This window comes from Lentinus tigrinus, assembly GCF_003813185.1.
Source record: "Lentinus tigrinus ALCF2SS1-7 unplaced genomic scaffold L226scaffold_7, whole genome shotgun sequence".
Taxonomy (NCBI): Eukaryota; Fungi; Basidiomycota; class Agaricomycetes; order Polyporales; family Polyporaceae; genus Lentinus; species Lentinus tigrinus.
The window spans coordinates 510,546-531,118 of record NW_027137916.1 but is presented as its reverse complement, the minus strand read 5'-3'; the positions used below and the strand labels follow the sequence as shown (position 1 = coordinate 531,118).

Sequence of the window (20,573 nt, the reverse complement as noted above, 5' to 3'; positions counted from 1 at the left end):
AAGACAGAGTCACGCTCCTGGGGTTCACACGAAAGCCAGGTGAAAGCCACCAAGCAGAAGCTAACCCCAACATGTGTGTTTCGAATATGTCTCGTATGTATTCTTAGAGCCTAAGAAAACGTCACTACACACTCAAAGCATTCATGCCTTCGGGACACTTTGGTGCAACTTGAGAGCAGCCTACGTACGCCTCCATACCAACAGGGCGATAGATCCACACCTCTCCTTCCTGGAACTGAGAGAGGTCGTACCGCGCCCGCTTCGGCGGCGTACCTAGACTTTGCTCGATGACTTCCAACGTGCCCATCTCCGCCGGCCGCACCATCATGCCATCCGCTACGCTCGTCCTCGGCACCATATCGCTCACAATCACCGCTGTGTGATCAGGGTTTCCCAACATCGACCACGACAGAGGACCGGTCCCGACCCGCGCACTCCGCCACTCGACTATGTCCCCACGGCGGACCCGATCGTCGCCCCCACGCCAGCGGCCCAGCTGTGTCCTGCCCTTGTCCGACGCCCTGCCTTCGTAGATGAGGTGTCCATGCGTGCGCGAGATGCTCTGGATGGGCTTCGGCACGTAGTCGTACTGCTCGAAGTACTTGAGCGCCTCGTGCGCAAGGTCCCAGCACTCACCCCGGGCACACGGCTGGTCTCCACCCTCGAAACTCTCCGCGAAACCCGCGATGGTCTCTCCGTACGTCTCGTGTGCGTCGACAAGCCTCTCGCGGGGCCAGGGCAATGGACATGGGAGATACTGGGCCCGGCGTTGGACGGTGCGGGTGTCGTTCGCGTTGTGAGTTGAGAGAGCGTGCTGGGGCCATGAGACCGAGTACCAACACATGCTCAGGTCGGAGAAGAGAACTCCGCCAGAGACTGTCTGGGTCCTGCCGTCGGACTCCCAACCGCCCGCGTACGCTATGTGGCCATTGCCCTTGAGAGGCGGGGGCACCCTGTCACCGTCGGCATACCAGGCTGATGACCAGTGAGTATGCGGGGAGAAGTAGTGCGCAAGGTCAGCTCCGGCGGAACCGTGCTCTGTAGGAGGTGGGTAGGACATGGTGAAAGCGGCAGGGTCCGACGACGACGGGCCGCCAAACTTCGGCCGAGGAGGTGTCTTTGGGCGCGAGCCTGTAGATATCTGCGGCTGACGATGGAAATCAGCTGTTGTGTGATCTCGAAAGATAATCTTCGACTCACAGGACCGGTCATAGGCGGGGGCGTATGGCCGCCAGGAGGAACCTTAACGTTTTTGACAGTGTCCGCGGTCGTGCGAGGCGGAACAGGTACGTGAAGGTACCCCGCAAAGAATTCGTCAAGCCAGCTAAAGAAGATCTGCTTGTCCTCCGGCGACAGGTTTGCCCAGTCTATGCGATCGATGTCAGCCTCTTCAGCCTGGGGTTCCGCGATACGCGGCAGCGATGGAGTGCTTCTAAACGCCGGCGGAGGAGGTGAGACTGAGTCTGGGCGAGTATCGCGTCGAATCACAGGAGGTGGACCTAGAGGCGGGGTGAGCGAAGTACTGCTGCTGTGGCTAGCCTGGCTGATCGATCGGGTCAACGATGGAGTGGGACTGGCAGAGGAACCTGCCCTCCTGAGCGGGACGGGAGGCTTGACTTGAGAAGTGGCAACTGTCGAGGCACTGCTGGTAGAGGACGTCCTCGATGGTGGAGGAAGCGGCTTCGGCGGTTTCGGAGGTGGAGGAGGTTTGGGCTTAACGTGGTCCGGATCCCAGTTGATCTTCTTGCTTGGCTGACTCTGCATACGGTCCCTTGTGCTTGTGATCTTCGATCCTGTGGCATCAGCCATTTTGGCCGCCTTGTTGCGGAGCTCTAGCATGGCGTCGTGGTGGTCGTGGTGGTCGTGAGGGAGTTACATAGAGTTCGCGATGGTTGCATGTGAGTATGTCACGGCTCTGCGCAGATTGTCGCTCACCTGCGAACGTGGGCATTCTGGAGCTTTGTGGGAAGTCTGGCTGTGCAACTGTTATGCTGATCCAGTTGGAGTTGATGTTCGTAGAATGGGTACAGCTGTGTACGTATCAAGATAACTGGTCTAGTGGTCCAACGGCAAAGAACTGCTTGTCGATTCTGTAGCTAGTGTCAGTTATATGCGCGTTCTGTGGAGTGTTCACACCCCCTCAAGTCTGTACTGCTGACAAGCACTGACGGGTGTATGATGAGCTCGAGAGGCGCCAGCGGGAGCGGGCAGCACTGGGCTGCGCGGAGGCAGTGCTAACCTTAGATAAGATAAGATCTGGGTAACAGCTCATTGCAAGCATATCTGAGGCTCATTCATCGCGTTTGCACAAGCTTCGAGCTAGAAGCTCATGCATCATGGTTGAAACAATGCGCATAGTTCATGATCTTTTGTAACAAGCTTCGCGATGGCATACTACCGCACACCAGCCTGAGCACACTCAGCACGACGGCACAGGAGTTGGTTAAGCAAAAAAAATCAGCCCTCACGGCCCCCCTGACAAAAGTACCCACGTTAGGGCCCTAGGGACGGATCGACGTACTCAAGCTGAACTGGACATAGTTGCTCACCATCACGGGAGTCACGGAAGCAATCAATGGTGGACCTGGATAAGATAAGATACCACATATCATCTTATCAGATTGCAGTTGCTGACCGACCCCGACCCTCTCCTCCATCCTCCCCTCCAATCCCTGTAACCCTCCTACCGCACACAATGATTTCTGCCGCGGATCTAGAGGCTGCAATCAGAGCGGCAATACCAGTAATACACCTGGAGATCGAGGACACGTCGAATGGCTGCGGAGAGAACTACGCAGTCTTTGTCGTCAGTGAGGTGAGGCTTGTTACTTACCGATCATGGTCTGGAACGCGCAAGGAGCACATGTGAAATGATGTCCTCGCTAGGCATTCGAGGGGAAGAACACACTAGCCAGACACCGCTTCAGTGAGTGGCGACATAAGGAAAGAACACTGAGCGCGACACTAACGACCTTTTCCGATGCGTGTGATACAGTCAACGAAGTGCTGAAGGGACAGATCGCACAGATGCATGCCTTCTCTCAGGTATGACTACTGCTCTGCAATGCATTTGCATTGCACTACCACTGTCAACACGTTGCATGTAGCTTTGGCATCACTGACTTCCGAACCGACAGAAAACACTTACCCCGGCACAGTATCAAGCCCACCTCGCCAAGCAGGCTGCGTGAGGAGCTACCAGGGACCCCGTATGAAGATGTTACCAGGGACGGAGTGAGGGCGGAGACGGAATTTGGCGACTACAGATGTTGGACCACCTTCATATGTTCAAAGTCGTGGAAGTGCTGGCGTACCGTTATCCTTGATCAGTCGGGATACAGGATTGGTCATTGAGTGTATATGGGCGGATCTTCCGTGTCACAAAATGTAGGATACCAGGCAGGGCAATGATCGTATGAGAGAGTTACTTGGAGAGTGCCAGGAGAGCGGCGGTGGGAGAAGTGCATCAGAAGCCAGGCTGACCGTGGATCTTATCTTATCTTCCGGTACCGAGAAGCTGGGCACTTTTTGTCTTCCATCTCGACCGTGACCCGGCGTTGAGCAGCTCAGAGTTAGAACGTTGAGTGCCAAGACCCAGGTGCAGGACAGACCACTCGTAACATGAGCGCATCTGAGCCGCATAACGTCGCCGTGTTCAGAACTTGGCTCGTGGATAATGGCGCTAACATACACCCGGCGGTCCGCTTCCAACCAGGTAAGCGCATCCTGCTATCGGCATGCTGCATTAAATGGTGACGAGCTGAGGGAAGACTTCATCTAGTTGCGTCTGGGTTCAACGTCACCGCAGGCAGTGACGTCCCTGCAGATACCACCGTGGTGTCGATCCCCTTCTCACTCGCCATCACTCCGGACATTGCGAGAACAGCACTCAAGCAACTACTCAAGGTGCCTGAGAGCGCATTCGAACAGTGGAACGAACGACAACTGGAGTCTACCTATATTGCATTCCATTGGATGATCGATCCATCGGTGTAAGCATTGCATAGCACCATCTCGAAACATTTTTCATCGCTGATCTCCTGTCAGGTCTGAAGGACTGCTCAAACACGGTCCTTATGTTAGAACTCTTCCACCTCCAGCCAAGCTTCGGACACCGTTACATTTCTCAGATGTGGAATTGAAGGCCTTCCAAGGCTCGAACCTATATGGCGCGACTCTGGACAGACGTCGCGATTGGGAAACCGAGTGGCAACAATGCAAGGCTGTCATCGACGCCGTGGACACCAACTGGGGAGCGCAATATACGTGGTATGTGCATTCTGAAGATGGTTACTGACGACCGCAACTTATTTCCAATTAGGGACCGTTATCTCACAGCATGCACGTACCTCTCGTCCCGCGCGTTTCCATCCACCATGCTGTCGTTAGAACCTTCGCTGGTGAATACGCCCACGTCCCATCCTGTCCTCCTTCCCGGGATTGATTCGTTGAACCATGCACGTGGACAACCGGTTTCGTGGGTCATAACCACATCAGAAACTTCTGAACCATCCATCACGCTAGTTATCCACTCCCACACACGGAGTGGCTCGGAGCTGCTCAACAACTATGGTCCAAAGCCCAACTCGGAGTTCATCCTGGGGTATGGGTTCTCACTACCCCGCAATCCGGACGACTCTATTGTCCTCAAGATCGGGGGGCCTTCCGCTCCCCGACCGCCTGCCTTGTCCTCGACCTCGTCGTCGGCACCAGAAGCGGACACAACGAGACGATGGGAGGTCGGCCGCAACGCGAGCGGTGCCGAACCGGTATGGGAAGCTGTTCTTGCTGCCGTGATCGCAGAAAGCGCGGAAGACGATGAGGAGATGGATGAAGACGACGACGACGAAGACGAGCCTTCGGTGGAAGATGAGCTCTGCGCGGCGGACATGTTGGCGGAGATGGCCCAGTCTCTGCATGATCGTCTTCCACCATTCCCGCCGGCCAATGCCACCGAGATGAGGCCGGAGGTTTTGCTCATGCTGGAGCACTACCTGGAGGGTCAGCGCGACATCTTACAAGCACTTGTCGCTTTCGCACGGGAGAAGGAGGCCGCTGCGATGGAGAAGGCACGAGAGCAAGGCTTGGATGTCGTCAATGAGGAAGAAGATGAAGAGTAAGGTTGGTATATTGGTACAATCAGTGTACACTTCATTTCAGCTTACATACTCCTCGCGTTATAGCCTCTGTCTGCGTTCATTATTGTGGTTCCAGCCCGAGATTGTATATCCTGTTCGCATTCTCGAAGAATGCACGCTTCACGATCCCGATAGCCTGCGGCAAGGTGAGTTCCCACTTCCGGATCGAACTCTCGAGTACCTGAATGCGAACATGAGCTCCGATGTCGCACTAGGCGCGAGAAAATCGCACCTCGAAGAGAGCTTGCCGCGCTTGCAGCGTCCCCAGATAGTACGACTCGGGCCAGAAGTGCCCATCAGCTATAGCGGTCGTGAGCAAGGCTGGAGAAGCAAAGTATGAGAGAACTCACTCGACCACATGATTTTATTCGTCGGAGCAAGTTCCAGGACTTGCCTCAGAATCTCACGCTGCCCGTCAGGGCTCACGAAGGGAAAGACCTCGCCGAAGTCGAGGAACACGTTCTCGTAAACGGCTGTGAGATAGCCCGCCTCCTGGGTATATGGATAGCTCGAGTGAAGGAGGACGATCTTCGTGTTCGGGTATGCCTTAATGAGCGGCTGGAGGTGCGATGGCGACGACAGGTTCAGAGTTATGTCGTTGTCTCCCAGTCCTGTATGGAACTGAACTACTGACGTGTCAGGCGCCGCCGATGCTGCAGAAGACAAGAGTCGTGACATACCTGGCTTCCCACATTCCCCAGCGATGCGCATGGTCATGTTCACGATGAAGTCGTTGATCGGCTTGTCTGCAAGCCTCAGGTCATGCTTCGCTACATACACTAGGAGCATTGTCATGATCGCCCGCTCGATGGCTGATGGATCTTGGGAGGTGGTGACATCGAGGCCTGTCCGGTAGCATGCAATAGACTTGAATCCGACGACCTCTGGATCCGCGGCACTCGTCTTCAGAAACGTGTTGAATTCTCGCACGAACGCTTTGAAGAGGTCGCTCGGGGTGACGTTGCTGTCCGCGATCTGCTTATCCATCCCGCGCTTCAGAAGGTCCTGATGAAGTACATGTGTCAGATGGGCGACTGCGACACTCATCAAGCAAAGCCCAAGAACTACCTCTGCAACCGTCTCGACGCGCACAATCCGCTTAGTGGGGCTGTATGCGACGTTGTCGTGCCACTTGTAGTCGTACATCTTGTCCTTGTCCGCGCCGCCGAGCCCGTCGTCGATAAGAATGCACTGGATGTTCGTCGGCTCCATGCATATCTTGCAGAGGTGCTCGTACGGGATCGAGCTCCGGTGCGCCTTTACGGCCTCCCAATCTGCATTAGGGCCAAGTCCGAAGAGCTTCGCGAGCTGAGTCGTGGCGCGATAGCATGCGAGAGTGTGCACAGAGTCGCGGAGCAGCGGTCCACCCTGTGCCTCAGAGATCAGACCCTCGAGTGGGTAGGCGTCCTTGTGCTCCTCCCGGAGGAAGGCGTGGGCGTGGTTGTCGATTGCGGGGTAAGAGAAAACGATCCGGGATAACTCCCATAGATCCTTGTTGATGTCCATGTAGGACTGGTCTGTTCCACTGTATGTAGACGACATGATGGGAGATCCTCAGCCAGGGCGTTCTCGATGCACTCGAAGTTCAACGACAAACCTATATAATCCGAGGGCCTAATAGGGGTTGGGGAGAACTCTAAGTCCGACGGGCCGCCTTGACGGACGACAGGTGGAGATACGGATGCTTTGATAACTGTGAAGAACGGGCGCCCATATTCAGAGGATGGCCAGAGCTGAGCCCAGAAAAGTTGACCAATAATCTCACCAGGTCGGGTGAGGGTAGTCGCGATGACACGCACAACAGCTGGTGGTTAGCCTGAGACAAGGATCGGCCGCGGGCGTTTCGCGATGAAGAAGATAAGATAACGTGCCAAGTTGGGATGGGGATATCAGCCTGGGATTCCCTCAGCTTGCCACTGGCAGGTGCAAGAGGAATAGTTCGCACACGCTGCGATAGATCGGCAGGAATAGAATTACAAGGGAATGAACGCGCGACTGCACAATCAAAAGAGACTAATCCGTGAGGTCGATCATCTCTACCTTAACATGCTCCTCATCTTGGTCTGGGGTGCTCTCCATATCCTCGGCGACTCGCAAGTTGTGGGGAAAGCCCATGCTGCGACCTTCTACTCTCACATCAAAGTTCTCGTGGCGGGCATTCCTCGATCCCGAAGCACGACCAGAAGAATGATTTTCAGCAGGTCGCGTTCGCGCCTCATCTGCGGAATCGGGATGGCTGCCCATAATTTGGTCGACGTACTGTTGGATCTCTAGAGGTCAAGGTTCAAGGATGCAAGAGTTAGTTGAACGTGCTCCGGTACGGAGAGAAAAGAAAGCTCACGAGACTCGTAGCTACGAGCAGCACCTACCCACCCACTCTGTGTCCGTCGGATTTTGTTCTGTGGGATACAGGGGATATCAGTCCACGAAACTTCGCTGCGAATCGCGGGCAAGTATCATACCTCCGGGCGGCGAGAGAACTCCCTCCACAGCTCGTTCTTGCTCTTGGCATGCAGTAGATGTCGCTTTTCCACCAAAAACTTGGCCATCTTGTGGATGTCTTCCTCTGTCACTCGCCTATTGAGTCTCTCTTTGGCTGGGCGGCTAGACGCTTGGGCTGGTGTTGGTGGACCGTCTGTGGATAGCCAGTCTGTGCCAGTTTCCTCGCCATCACTCAAGGCCAAGGAATCTGCCTCGTTGTCAGCTCGCTTCCGAGCCTCGATGTAGATACGGTCAGGAAGCCATGGGGCGCTGTCCCAATGTTTACGCCACGCCGCAGCGTCATGGTTCGGAGTCTATGCAGGGGTTAGTATTGTCAGGATGGCGAGATAGACGAGATCAGAAAACCCACCTCCATTGCAAGCTCTCGGTACAACGCCCTCTTGTCCGGCACCTCGCCTTCACGCAAACGCCAGCGGAGGAAGTGGATGAAAAATATCTTGTCATCATCAGTGAATCTGGCGTGGTAACCACTGTGTACGTCATCAGGAGCTTCAGGTCTAGATGAAGCGTTTCGAGGTGGTATGAACGTGTTGTCGTGATACTCAAGCAGGGAACCACGCCTTTTCGGTGGGCTGCCGAGCTGGCTGGATGATGTGGACGCCGTCGACGGGGGGACGAATCGGTCGCTTGAGAGACGTGTGCGCCGCTTGCCTCCGTTACGTCTGCGAGAAGAGGGCACTGGACCTTGCACGCGATGTTGTGCTCGGTGTCGAGGAGACTCAAATCTACAACCGGCCCGCGTTTAGAATATAACAAGGATCAAAGATCATGGCAATACCCACTGTACAGGACTGCTGCTTATAGAAGAGGAACCCTGCATCTGAGGAGCGAAGGGATACGGAATTGGTCCGTAAGTCGACGATGGGAATATCTGTGGGAGGAGCCTCTCGACGTTGTCCAGGAAGACATCCTTCCAACCTGAAATCCTCGAAATCAATCACAAATACCAGCTCTTGCGAGAAGTAAGCGACTGACCAATACCAGTATCATTATTCGTCTGAATGGAAGTCGCGAGGTCAGCCGCTGGACGACACGACGAGTTGCTCAACCAGACACATACCGCTTGCAATCTCTCCACAATCTGGCGTGGCGTCAGTCCCTCTGCAAGTCCTGCCTTGAGCGCCTGTACGAGGATGCGCTCGTCATCGCGCGACAGCTGAACAGGTTCCAGGTCGTCATGCCGGCTTTCAGGCGTGGGCTGGAGTAGTCTCTGTGCGAGAGATGCCGCGAACGGATTGAATGTAGCATCCTGGGCCGCTTGTTGCCCAACGGCTTGATACTGACCAGACGTCGTCCATCGCGGGACAAATGGCACGCTTTGAAGCGCCGCGAATGCCTGAGGTTGCCAACCCGGCCACATGGCTGGTGACCCCGTTTGCGGGATACCGAGTTGCGCTCGCATTGGAATGCCAATGTCTGATATTCCGGCTTGCGTTAGTGGCACATAACCGGGGACGTTAGCATGAGGTGGGGGGTTATGCGAGTAGGGATATCCGTTCCGGTTCATCGTAGTCGAGAAGTTACCCCACGGACAATGGTTAGAAACCTGCAGTGGCCATCGTATGCCTCAGCGTAGAAGTATAAGTAGACATCGTACGGTCGCCTCACTCCCCTGGGAACATGGATATGGAAAGCGTCCGCCGGAAGCTCGATATAGGGGACTGAGGCGGCATGCTGAGGCGGCGGTCGAGCCCTACTAGTATGACCCGTCGTCGCAAATTGATGTGGCAGGTTCCTGACTGAATGAAATGTGACCTCAGGGCTATCGCAAAAGCACTGAAGGTGCGTGCTGCAACTTCAGGTCAGAAGAAGAAATGCATGTGCCAAGCTCGGACAACCGACCTGACAACATCATCATAGTAATCAAACTGGTTACTTGGTGTATACGGCTAAGAACGAGTCACACAGGGTAGAGGACATCTGTGCGATATATTCTGAACGGAGTGAAGTGTCGAACGAGTGATCATGCACATGGTAGAAAGCTGAACAGTCTTTGACCGTGTCACCGTGGCCTGGCGGCAAAGGCGTCGTGGCGTGGGAACTTCCTCCGATGCAATAACTCCCGGCGGCTGCTCTGATTGACTGTGCATACCGATTCCAACAGTATGTTCAAGAAACCGCTTGCAGATTTGAAGACATCTGGTAAACGTTTGTCTTGTTATGTGGGGCTCTGATGCTGAGGCTGCCTAGCTCCGCTACGGAGTTCTGATCGCAGAAAGCTGCGACAACGGGTACTGCAGTCGTACCCCGCGTTGCCACCAGAAGAAGGCGATGGGCTCGTGCCGGATGGTCTGCAATCACAGAAGTTCAGCACACACCTGGAAGATTCTGGGGTGAGTTGATTTAGTATCCCAATCGCGCCGTTCCCTTGACTCAGTCATGCTCTACGTCCAGGTCGCGTATCTCTCTCCCGAAGGAGATCCTCTGTGGTTCACCGTCGGGAAAGGATCAGAGGAGCTTATTCCTACAGGCAAGCTCCAATTCTCTACGTTTTGTACGCTCGCTAACACATAGACTCAGTGTACACATTGTGGAAGCGGCCAGATCTCCTGCCCTTCCTCTCTACACCTGCACCAGTTGTGCCGAAACTCATCGGCGGAGCTGATCTCATGATCCCCGGAGGTATGTTTCCCGCACTTCGTCGAGGATGGTGTAACTGAAGGTCGTCCTTGCTCGCAAGGAAGTAATCCAGCATTCGCCTTCTTTGGTTCCAGACCAATTGGTCTCGATCACGCAATATCACCGTGACGCACTCGGACCTCCGTTGGCTGTTGGACGCATGGCCGTGTCTTCTGACACTCTCCGAGAGAGCGAAGAAGTAGATGTCAAGGGAAAGGCCGTCTTCGTCCTCCATACTTGGAAGGATGCCTTGTGGGATATGGGTCCGAGCAAAAAGGCCGACCCTCCAGCGCCGCGCCCAATTCAGGTTTCCTCAGAGACAGAGGAGTCTGCACAGCCAAGCGGGAACACGAATACTCAAGAAGGCACCAATACTGGTGAAACTGCACCAGAGTCCGTCCCTGACGACGGCGGAAATGAGTCGTCGACGGCCACCGACGGTGCTGCAGCTCCAGAGGGCAGTGGCGCATCCACCGCCACCCTCACGCCAGAAGGTTAGTGATCGGGTACAGACACCGCGTCATGTTCACTGAAGAATCCTTTTCAAGACGTATCCCATTGCCTGCGTTCTGCTTTGCTGCAAGCTATCGGGATGAGTCTGGCGGATGTCCCTCCTTCGACATTCCCAATATCCGCCTCGACGTTCTGGAGCTCATACGTCCTTCCTGCGAGACCGGCACAGGCTCTCGGAGCATATGGCTTGACTGGTGCGTATATGTTCCCTTGACCAACTATCTGGAAGACCCACTGAGGGATGTTCCAGACGCGAGCGCGGTTGACGTGAAGCACTCGACGTTCAAAAATGTCAAGTCCTTCCTCAAGGCGAGCGCTAAGGAAGGCCTGCTGAAGCTCAAGGAGACCAAGGGTGACGTCGTCGTCACAGCTGTCTACCCGCAGCACCCAGCGGTTGCTGGAAAGCGCCCTCATCGCACCATCGGTGACATCGAGGCCAAGGCCAAGAAGGCAGAAGACCGCGAGCAGAAGGAGAAAGAGGCCGAAGAGAAGCGCAAGGGTGAGATCCACGTCGCTGAGCTGTGGAAGCCCTTTGGGATGACAGTCCCGCTCTTTGTCGCTGCCGAGAAAGAGTGAGTATTATCCTTTCTCGCATCGAATTCATACTCACCAGGACGGCCTACTTGCAGTACGTCAGAGCTGTACACGATCGCAGACATCAAGAACATCGTGAACGGCTACATCTCCGCCCGCGGGCTAATCAACGCAAACGACCAGCAGTACATCAACGTCGGCACCGATCAGGCCCTCGCAAACGCGGTATCAATCAAGGGCGAGGATACGCCCGAGTTCATGAAGCGCGACGACGTGCTTAAGCGCGTCCGGGCGAACATGCAGACGTGGCACGAGATCCGGGTCGAAGGCCGGGACACTGTCCGGAAGTGCGTCTCCTGTTCATTATCAACCTTGGTTGTTGTTCGCAAAACTGACAGACGGCGATTCACGTTGCAGGAAGGGCGAAGTGAAGCCGATCTCCGTCCTCGTGAAGATCCGCCAGGGACGCAAGGCGTGCACGCTCGTGACGGGATACGAGCCGTTCGGGCTTCAGGCGGATGACCTCGCGGAGGAGCTGCGGAAGGTGTGCGCGAGTTCCACTTCAGGTACGGTTTCATCCTACTACCGTCCTTGTGTCTGCTCAACCATTTCTTTTCGACGTGTAGTGTCCCCTCTCCATGGCAAGCCCAATGCGCTGGAGGTCATGGTGCAGGGGAAGCAGATCAAGGCCGTCACGGACCTCCTTGTTGCACGCGGCGTGCCGAAGAAGTGGATACAGTGCGAGGACCAGAGCGAGCAGAAGAAGAAGAAGTGAAGATGTGACCATAGCAGTTCCGGGGGAAGAAGTATATAACACGATGTGTAACACTAGGAACTGGGCCGGCTTTGCTATAGCAGGCCTGCGACATGACCGTCTGTTCCAATGTTGTGTACGGAGCATTGATGATGTACGCAGAGTGCGTCGTATCGGTTCTGAGACCGCAACAGCGGCCCAGCTGATTGTGAGACAAAAATCGTCATGAGCGAACGGTGTGCACACAAAATCGGGCTTACTGGAGATTTGCAGGACGGGGTACGTTGCATAAAGCTCAGTCTATGTGGCCTGCCAGAACTCATATCTCACGGACCCTGGAAGGACGTACGTTACAAAGATCCAAGTTCCATCTATCTTGTCCAAGAAATTAGGTACACGGGGATATGGCCACGTTATGTAAGTAAGCCTGGTATGTGCTCTACCGGCACTCTACGGGAGACAATCGACCTCAGTCCTCCTTGCTCGGCAGGTCGAAGCCAGCCACATGCAGGAGAGTCGCAAACTATAAGCACAAGCATGTATATTCAGCACGGGCTCTACTCCATTGAACGTCCAATACATACCTGAACCTTCGCAATGGACTTGATCTGCTCGAAGTCGTAGCCCTCACGGTCACTGAGATCACCTGTACACCGAAGTCAGTAATAGACTGACGTCGTGCCGCGCATATACGCACCGCTGTTGTGGTACATGGGGTCGGCGATCGGACCCGCACGCTCGAAGACCTGGGTCGCGGGGAAGCCGACTTGGTGGAAGCTCTACACTGAAGTTAGCACGATGCCGTGACAACAATTGCGCATGACTTGCCTGGTGATCACTGCAGCAAGCCTGGTGAAAGACGTCATATTCAGACAAAGCCTTTGTGAAGTCGTGAAAAGGGACCTACCGGCGTGATGCCGACCTTCAGCTCAGGGCTGTAGATAGCGGACAGGTTGGCTACGAGCTGAGCGACCTCAGGAGTGCCGATGCTGCGAATAGCACCCGTCAGTACGGCACGCGATATGAAGCGAGTTGACTCACATATCAGGAAGACCGAGCTGCGCAGGCTCATCCGCCGCATGGTACCCAAGCATATCCGCCTGCACCATGAGAGTGAGGTTCGCACCCTTCTCATACATCTCACGCGCATAGTAGCGTGAGCCGTAGAGACCCTGCTCCTCGCCCGCAAAGGCGCAAATCTGGACGTTCTTCCGGAACTTGAGGCCCTTGCGTGCGATGACGCGAGCGATGCCCAGCAGGGCCGTCGTGCCGGAACCGTCATCGTCCCCGCCAGGAGCGCGCACGCTACCGAACGAACCGCGACTGTCGTAGTGTGCGCTGATGAGCACGGTCTCCGTCGTGTTCTCCGTTCCCTCGTACGAGCTGCGACATCGTCATCAGTTCCCATGTACTGCGCGATATCACACGACCGGCGCAGCCCAAATGCCATCTGCAGCAAGACGAACCCCAACATTCCAGCAGAACATGACCCGTCCACGGAAGCTCCACCCAATGCGAGATGGACAGGAAGTAAGGTCTCCCACAGCGTTCAATAGGACTTGTTGGGACATCCTCCCATACTCTCTGGGGGCAGCCCGTAGTGTGACTGAATGAAGACGTACCAGATAACGTTAGGGGCGAAGCCCGAGAGGAAAGGCTTGAGCGTGCAGCTCGCGCCATGTGCCTCAAAGTTGTCCTTGAGCCAGTCCGCGGCGATAAGGACGCCCTTGGAGAACGAGTGGCGGGAGATGATCTCCGACGAAGGGTGCTCGCCAGTGAGGTAACGGACGTCGGAGCGGAGCTGGGGCACGGAGATGTTGCTCACGATGGATGCGACGGTGGGGTCAAACTTGAGACCATCGAGGATGTCCCTGACGCGGTCGACTGCCTTGGACGGCACGGGGATGAAAGGCACAGGAGATGTCGGGAGCGGGGACGCCTTCCAGAACCTGGGGAGGTGGAGGTCGAGCGTAAGCGCGGTCTCACTGTCGACCGAGATGAGAGCGGAGCTCTCCGTGCGGTGTAAGAGCTTTGCGGGATGCTGCTTGTTGAAGACGATCTGCTCGTCGTCGGTGACTTGCGAGGGCGTCGAGAGACGCGAGAAGAAGGCGTTGAACTCGTCGACGAACGAGGCCGGCTTGATCGAGTCGTCCACAGCCTGGTGCTGTAGCCAGACAAGCTGCTGCACGTCGTCCGTCAGCTGCACGAAGGAGCCGTCGTTGAGGTGTTGTGCAGCCTTGGACAGACAGACGTCGTCGTCAGTGATGAAGACGTTCTGTTGGCCGTGTGTGCCGTAGTAGTACTGAGACAGACATGAATCAGAGAGCTGCGAGTTGTACGGAGCGACAAGAAGCAACGCCAGAGGCGCGACGGCGTTGACGACGAGCATAGTGTCCGCGTCGTCGAGGTTGGAGGGTTCGTCGTCGTCGTCGTCAGCGGCAATGGGCCCCATAGTGGCACGCCACACGCGGGGTTGCATCCGGGCCGGGCGGCCGAGTCCATGAGCGCTCCTCACACAATACTTGTTACTTCGTTCTGCCCACCATCTCCTGTCCCTAGCGTTGAATATATCCTCCTCTCGATGCTTTGCAAGTTTGCCGGTGTCTGAATGTTGTCCTCTCATCACTGCTCGACCGCATATGTCCGCCAAGTTTTACTGTCAGCTGCGGCCTTGATGGAGTACCAGGAATCTAGGATCGTCATGATGAAACACTGGTGTCCGTTGATCACGATCCAAGCATATGCGTGGGTCAAATTCACTGTTGGGAGGCGGGACTGTTGTGAGAAGATCGTGAGTGCTGAGGTCTAGTCTCATCAGGGTTCTTGTGCGCACTTCCACCGTTCTCGTGTCTTCATACCCGTTTGCCTAGGTTCCCCATGGCATTCATCACACAAGAAACGACATATCACACTTGGCCGAACATATAGGATGCGTCAGGACCCGCCAGTTGGGCCGCCCCGCCCTCAGCCCATGCAGTGAGTCTATCCCGTCATCAAGCCACTAGCAGAGATCGTTGTATCGCCACCGTTGCTATTCCCCAGGCCCATCAATTGCCAGCCGAAGCGACGTAGCATTGGGCCGCTCATAACGCCGTCCCTTTGCACCTCTTGTGGGCCTTCCCTCACGTAGGCAGAGCCTACTCCGTTTTCCTAACGGATTTCATTCTTTTTCAGCGTATACTTCTGGTTCTACTGGGCTTTGACAGTCCGCTCTGTTCGCTTTCTGGCACACTGGCTTCAATTCCACGATTCTCATGATGACGAAGAGCAAGAGCTTCAAGAAGAACAAGGCGGTTATCCACCTCAAGGCGGCGGTACGTTCGAATTTCCGAACTTCACTGCAAGGTTTGACCGACCTGTCCGCAGTTGGCCCGCATTACCCTCACACCCCACACCCTCGCATTCTTCCTGCTCAGCGTGATCCATTGTGTGGCCCAAGGTCTCACGGCAGCTTTCATATATTCGGAAGACGCGAGCTCGTTCAGTTTCGTCGACAGCATCTTGCGCACCGCGGAGGTTCCGAACAACGAAGTCGCAAGGTTGTTCCGGTCCGGGGGTTCGTTAACGCTTAGACTGTGCACTGCGGCACCGATCGGAAATGTCTACGGCGACTGCGAAACGATTTGGGCTACGGATATGGAGGGAGGGAATGAGACGCTGGTCCCAAGATTCCTGGAGGTGCGTCGCATAGTTGATCTGGTCAAGGGACGTGGAAGTGATGTTAGGCAGGATGTTGCGCTGTCTGCAAGATCTGTGAGTGACTGTATGCTCTATTCTGAACGTGCCCCACGTCTGACTATCCTTTATATCGCAAGCCTCTTGAGGGGCGTGCACCACCGGACTCTTCGCTTCGGGCCATAACGGATCCAACGAATGGGACCGTCACTGGGGTACTGCTGACCTTTGATGGCGGCCGAGAGAGCGTGATAGTGAGCAAGACCTGTGCACGGATTTTGGAATATCCTGCGCGGATGTATGTGCGTGTCCCTCAGTCCGCTTTAACAGCTGCTTAGGACGCCAACAGTCTTGACAACTCGTGGCGAGAAGACCTTGCTCTCATCGGTTCCCAATTCTGGTTGCTCGGGATGTCCACCTTCGGCGTGAGTTCTCCCCGACTGCTCTGAATGGGTCAGCGCTGAGGACTATGCCTCGTATTTTCACAGATCCTCTATAACTCCATCCCACACATGTGAGCGAGACCCAGACTACGGCCGTGCCGCCACACATCCTAATCCTTCGTACAGCTGGGCGGTTGTCTTTGCCCGAGTTATGCAGTCATCATGGGCTACCTACACTCTCTGGCGCACTGGAGACGTCCAGTTCCGCTATAATGCGCTCATTACGGGAGGAAACACACCATGCCATTTCGACTTCCTCCCCGGGTACTTCACCACCCGCATCGCCCTGCAGGTCAGTGTTGTACTCCCGGAATTTACCTGTGCATCATTTGATGTCATTTATACTAGGTGCCCGAGCTCGTACTAAATCTCACTGCGTTGCTGTCCACGTCATTTTTGGCCTGGCGCATTGTCAAGGGATACAGCGCGTCCACGATCCGTCGCGTTGGTCCTCCCGCGGGGGTTATGCGTATCTATAAAGTCAGTTTCCTACCTCCATCCTTGCGTATGTGCATATTTGACCCCTAGTTCTCAGTTCTTCCTGGTCGACTCTATGTTCCTCCAACTTTCTCTGTTCTTCACCGTTACCGCCATCAGCCTATGGATCGACCAGTTGCGGAATAGCTCGATCGCTATGCTCGCTCATCATCCCGGGCTCTACTACGCGCTGTTCATTGGCACCATTGTGGTACGTGTTCGACCCTGCAGAGCTCCTATGCACCTCTATCTCCATCTCATTCATCCCTTCAACAGACCATTGTTCCTTGGATGATCATGGTGCGTCTTGATCCCATGTCCAGAGGCTGTCCTAGCTGAATCCACTTCATCTCCGTTAGGGCTGGTTTGCCGTACGCCGAGAGATGAAGCTCCTGATGGCCGGCTTCCTCTTCCTCAACATCTGTTACATCGCCCTCTGGAGCGCCATGTTCTATTCGAGCGTCTACCGCTGGACCTTCATTGAGTGGCCGTTCTTCGCTTGCAGCACCATGGTGTCGATGGGCGTCCTTGTCGGAGCTGCCATCTTCGGCACCATCTCCTGGGTCAACTTCGGCAGAGGCCTCGCGCACTACCGTACGCTCTTCCTCCATACGTATCGCGCAGTGTGCTGACCCATTGAAATCACACATACAGTGCACGTCGAAGCCGTCCTGCTTGAGTCCGATTTCAACCCCGACGTCTTCACGAACGACGAAGAAAAGGCACCCGCGAACTCATCCATGAACACCCCCGTGCAGCGCTCCCCTAGCGCACTCTCGCAGCTTTCCGCGGAGGGCGTGTCCGTCGTGAAGAAGGACACGAACTGGGACTTCTCGGACGTGAACCGGCCGGCGATCTACACCGTGGACGTGCAGGTGAACCAGGGGACCGTGAGGAGCATGGACTCGAGCATGAGCAAGGACTCGCTGGCTAAGTAGATACTGGACTATCGTCGCTGATTTTATTCTCCTATTTCGTCTTTCGTCCCGCGTCCCATGTTGTATGCTGTCGTCTCTGCTATCATGTTATCGATGCCACATGCATGGGTGGACACTGGACTTGTTCTTTGTCGGTATGTACGTACCACCTTCCTGTCTTTACATACGTGGAGATGCGCAGCAGCTCATAACGCCGTCTCCTCGGTGGCCTCTGTTCGACCTTCAGAGTCTGCTTCACATTGGCAAGTGTTTTCGTGGGGAAAGTGTCATCACAGAGCCTCTGATGACTACACAAAGATGTAGGGGTATACAGTATTGCTCGAATGTTCGGACTTGTTGGACAACCATTCAATAGTAAGGTGTCAACAAACGAAAGAGTGGCAAGGTGTGCAGGTGGGGGATAATTACTTGTGGTAGAATAATTGGGAGTTGCGGTAGAGGGTTGAACACTCAGACGAGCAATATTGCTGGGAGTCGGAGTAATCAGATAATGTACGGCTGAGCGTTCGTTACCTCCGCGACATGCTTCAACTCGCTACACCCGCTGCGCTTGAGGCATTTCGCAACCCTCTCGCCAACATCCTGACCCTCAAAGTATGCTCCGTGCAAAAATCCTGGAAGAGCTCTCGTCAGCGCCTGATAGTACCAGGGTGTCGCCACAATAGGCACTCACCGAAGTACTTCTGACTGGTCGCCTCGCCGGCGAACCACAGCCGTTTATCCACCGTGGCGCGCAGGTTCTCGTGGTGCTGGCTGAAGAAGGACGATGGCCAGTTCGAGTACGAGCCGCGATAGAGCGGATCGCTCGCCCAGCGGGGAAAGTGGAACGCCACGGGGTCAGGTACAGTCACGTTCGGGAGCATGCTCCGCAACACGCCCATCACCTCATCCTGCACTTGTTGGTCGGAGAGCGCCTCGATGCGGAGAGAGTAGTCACCCTGTCATTCGAGTCAACCATGCCGGACGAGCGCAGGAGGAAAGTGGGCGTCAGGAACTAGTTGGGTGGTTCGACAGCGTTTGTACGTACTGTTACAGTGACGAACGCTATCCCGGAGCCGGGGAAGAAGTTCTCGTGGTCCAGGCTTTGCCATACAGGATAGCGTCCGCGTTCCGAGTCGGCATATAGTGCCATCTGAGTGAATAGAGAGGTAAGGAGTTAGCGGCGGTCCGGCTGACAGTGCGCAGCTATCATGTGAGCGGCGTACTTGCCTCAGTGTCAAACCAGAACTTCTCGGGGAACTGTAAGAATATCTTGGTGTACGTCGCCTATGGTATGCAAGGTCTTTGAGTATCCCAAAGCGCGCCCAAAGCCTGGTCAGGTAGTTACGCCACCACACGTACCATGACCATGCTTTGGATGGCTTCCTCCTTCCAGTCCGGGAGCGGCGGATCGAAGACCACATCGTCGTGCTGCAGGACGCCCAAGCTGAACGTGCAGATAGCGTAGTCTGCCTTGAGCTTGCGTCCGTCGGCGAGGCGAACCGACACCCCCGAGGATGAGTACGTGATGTTCGTTACGGTGGCGTTCAATAGAACCTGATCTTCCTGCAGGAACTCGGCCGCCTCGGCTTGGATGAAGTGCTTGAATCCCCGCTGGTCAAGGGACATCTGGTTATCATCTCCGAAGCCGCCCTGGTCGGTGTCGTACGTGAAGTTGTTTCCCTATTGAAATGTGCGCGTCAGCGGTAGTCTTTGAATACCTCCGGCTCCTCGTTTCTCGGAGCACAAGGCCTCCTGATCCCTAGCACGAATAGCGAATAGTAAATGGCAACACTCACCCAAGAGCTGGCAATCCAGGAGGACTCCTCTGGAGTCTGAGCATATTCCCAATCGAACTGATAGTACTCGCTGGCCATGGCATGCGCTGTGCGCGCCTTGGCCTGGATGAGTGAGTATCCGGTGCGCGCCGTGCCATCGACGAGCTTGCGGTCCACACGGGCTCCTGCGGCGACGGTGAGCTCGCCATATGCATCCCCCGCGTCGTTGAACACATCAATGTAGTCGACAGCGCCGGTTGAGTCATATGTCGCTAATCCGAGATGTTGAGACGGAGGTCGCTGAACGTCATGAGTGGGGAGAGACCTACATATGCTACCGAACCAGTCGTTGAACTGGGTGGTGAGATTGTGCTTCTGCGCCAGAGTCCAGATTGGGTTCGCGGGACCATCGTCCGTCTGCGTGCCCTGTATCCAGTTTGCGCCTGACGGGTATATAATGAGAACCTCGACGGTGGAAGTACGCTGCGCGGCAAGTGAACCTACCCATTTCCAGCTTGACCTCTCGTCCCGGCGCACCGAAGGTCTGTGAGAACAACCGGCCACCAAGTTCGCCTATGGATATCAATAAACGTGTGAGAAGACTGCGGTTCGAATGTATTGGAACAACCCACCTCGAGCTTCGACGATCGTGAAGTTGGTGATGCCTTGCTCATGGAGCGTGCGGGCGGCGATGACCCCAGCAACACCACCGCCCAGTATCAGCACGCTCCCGTCTGCTGCAGGCTTGTTGCGTGCCGCGGCCCTAGCCTCTACAGACAACGCAGCAGTGCCGGGAATTGATGGCGCAAACGGCAGAAGCCCCAGAGCTAGGAGGCAGGACGAGAGCAGGCTTCGATAGACCGAAGGCATGTCGAAGGGCGTCGAGAAGTCTCGTAGCGTGAACCTTCAGGAGTACGTCTGGAGGTAGAGACCACGAAGCAAGCCTCGGGACTCCGAATGCTGGATGGGCCTGAGAAAAGGAACCGGACACAGATAAGCAAGCGAGAGGGATCTCCGCGTTCCGCCATTTCAAGTAATGCGATGCACGTATATCGAGGTGGATATTTTGGGGTCTCATCAGCGACTTGCAAACTCTAGCACTTGCATTGGATTCCATCCAGAGGTGGCGATGGTCGAGCCGGAAGGAGATGGCGGCCATCCGTACTGGGGCCTCGGTGTGCTGAGAAAATACCGGCTGTGCCGTAGCTCACAGAGCGTAGTAT

General features: G+C 55.5%; 9 protein-coding genes across 9 annotated transcripts; 4 read left to right on the top strand and 5 right to left on the bottom strand.

The window, feature by feature from the left end:
• Positions 1-75: 75 nt before the first annotated feature.
• On the bottom strand, positions 76-2,172 carry L226DRAFT_483206 (uncharacterized protein). The gene is made up of 3 exons (XM_067676998.1): positions 1,936-2,172; positions 1,201-1,832; positions 76-1,147 (listed from the first exon to the last, which is right to left on the bottom strand). Exons 1-3 carry the CDS (start codon positions 1,949-1,951, stop codon positions 125-127), a joined length of 1,671 nt encoding a protein of 556 aa, XP_067537542.1. The 5' UTR covers positions 1,952-2,172; the 3' UTR covers positions 76-124.
• Positions 2,173-2,638: 466 nt separating this feature from the next.
• On the top strand, positions 2,639-3,443 carry L226DRAFT_532980 (bola-like protein). Its single transcript, XM_067680364.1, has 4 exons — positions 2,639-2,815; positions 2,887-2,926; positions 2,996-3,045; positions 3,138-3,443. The coding sequence occupies exons 1-4, from the start codon at positions 2,696-2,698 to the stop codon at positions 3,189-3,191; spliced, it is 264 nt and encodes an 87-aa protein (XP_067537541.1). The 5' UTR covers positions 2,639-2,695; the 3' UTR covers positions 3,192-3,443.
• A 178-nt stretch (positions 3,444-3,621) lies between these two features.
• Positions 3,622-5,120, top strand: L226DRAFT_459205 (SET domain-containing protein; the record flags this gene model as incomplete). Its single annotated transcript, XM_067675498.1, has 4 exons — positions 3,622-3,715; positions 3,782-3,992; positions 4,048-4,269; positions 4,322-5,120. 4 exons carry the CDS (start codon positions 3,622-3,624, stop codon positions 5,118-5,120), a joined length of 1,326 nt encoding a protein of 441 aa, XP_067537540.1.
• L226DRAFT_504889 (uncharacterized protein) lies at positions 5,091-6,962 on the bottom strand. Its single transcript, XM_067678007.1, has 7 exons — positions 6,904-6,962; positions 6,736-6,831; positions 6,207-6,663; positions 5,819-6,143; positions 5,489-5,764; positions 5,371-5,438; positions 5,091-5,319 (listed from the first exon to the last, which is right to left on the bottom strand). The coding sequence occupies exons 3-7, from the start codon at positions 6,642-6,644 to the stop codon at positions 5,200-5,202; spliced, it is 1,227 nt and encodes a 408-aa protein (XP_067537539.1). The 5' UTR covers positions 6,645-6,663; positions 6,736-6,831; positions 6,904-6,962; the 3' UTR covers positions 5,091-5,199.
• A 189-nt stretch (positions 6,963-7,151) lies between these two features.
• On the bottom strand, positions 7,152-9,000 carry L226DRAFT_569192 (uncharacterized protein; the record flags this gene model as incomplete). Its single annotated transcript, XM_067684270.1, has 7 exons — positions 7,152-7,408; positions 7,480-7,537; positions 7,601-7,933; positions 7,990-8,365; positions 8,423-8,558; positions 8,616-8,637; positions 8,701-9,000. 7 exons carry the CDS (start codon positions 8,998-9,000, stop codon positions 7,152-7,154), a joined length of 1,482 nt encoding a protein of 493 aa, XP_067537538.1.
• A 745-nt stretch (positions 9,001-9,745) lies between these two features.
• L226DRAFT_544487 (eukaryotic translation initiation factor SUI1 family protein) lies at positions 9,746-12,081 on the top strand (the record flags this gene model as incomplete). The annotated part of the gene is made up of 10 exons (XM_067682276.1): positions 9,746-9,782; positions 9,831-9,973; positions 10,035-10,110; positions 10,161-10,262; positions 10,325-10,753; positions 10,808-10,966; positions 11,023-11,344; positions 11,402-11,653; positions 11,724-11,872; positions 11,933-12,081. 10 exons carry the CDS (start codon positions 9,746-9,748, stop codon positions 12,079-12,081), a joined length of 1,818 nt encoding a protein of 605 aa, XP_067537537.1.
• Positions 12,082-12,366: 285 nt separating this feature from the next.
• On the bottom strand, positions 12,367-14,502 carry L226DRAFT_483192 (Zn-dependent exopeptidase). The gene is made up of 7 exons (XM_067676997.1): positions 13,683-14,502; positions 13,102-13,443; positions 12,968-13,049; positions 12,889-12,909; positions 12,758-12,839; positions 12,645-12,706; positions 12,367-12,583 (listed from the first exon to the last, which is right to left on the bottom strand). Exons 1-7 carry the CDS (start codon positions 14,447-14,449, stop codon positions 12,530-12,532), a joined length of 1,410 nt encoding a protein of 469 aa, XP_067537536.1. The 5' UTR covers positions 14,450-14,502; the 3' UTR covers positions 12,367-12,529.
• A 688-nt stretch (positions 14,503-15,190) lies between these two features.
• Positions 15,191-17,822, top strand: L226DRAFT_355768 (uncharacterized protein). Its single transcript, XM_067674186.1, has 12 exons — positions 15,191-15,374; positions 15,427-15,738; positions 15,790-15,813; positions 15,876-16,033; positions 16,085-16,160; positions 16,224-16,249; positions 16,305-16,470; positions 16,527-16,658; positions 16,714-16,866; positions 16,932-16,955; positions 17,015-17,249; positions 17,310-17,822. The coding sequence occupies exons 1-12, from the start codon at positions 15,315-15,317 to the stop codon at positions 17,591-17,593; spliced, it is 1,650 nt and encodes a 549-aa protein (XP_067537535.1). The 5' UTR covers positions 15,191-15,314; the 3' UTR covers positions 17,594-17,822.
• Positions 17,823-18,012: 190 nt separating this feature from the next.
• Positions 18,013-20,534, bottom strand: L226DRAFT_355731 (amine oxidase). The gene is made up of 9 exons (XM_067674185.1): positions 19,983-20,534; positions 19,855-19,923; positions 19,680-19,793; positions 19,372-19,622; positions 18,935-19,255; positions 18,803-18,859; positions 18,621-18,725; positions 18,267-18,531; positions 18,013-18,207 (listed from the first exon to the last, which is right to left on the bottom strand). Exons 1-9 carry the CDS (start codon positions 20,218-20,220, stop codon positions 18,077-18,079), a joined length of 1,551 nt encoding a protein of 516 aa, XP_067537534.1. The 5' UTR covers positions 20,221-20,534; the 3' UTR covers positions 18,013-18,076.
• Positions 20,535-20,573: the final 39 nt, after the last annotated feature.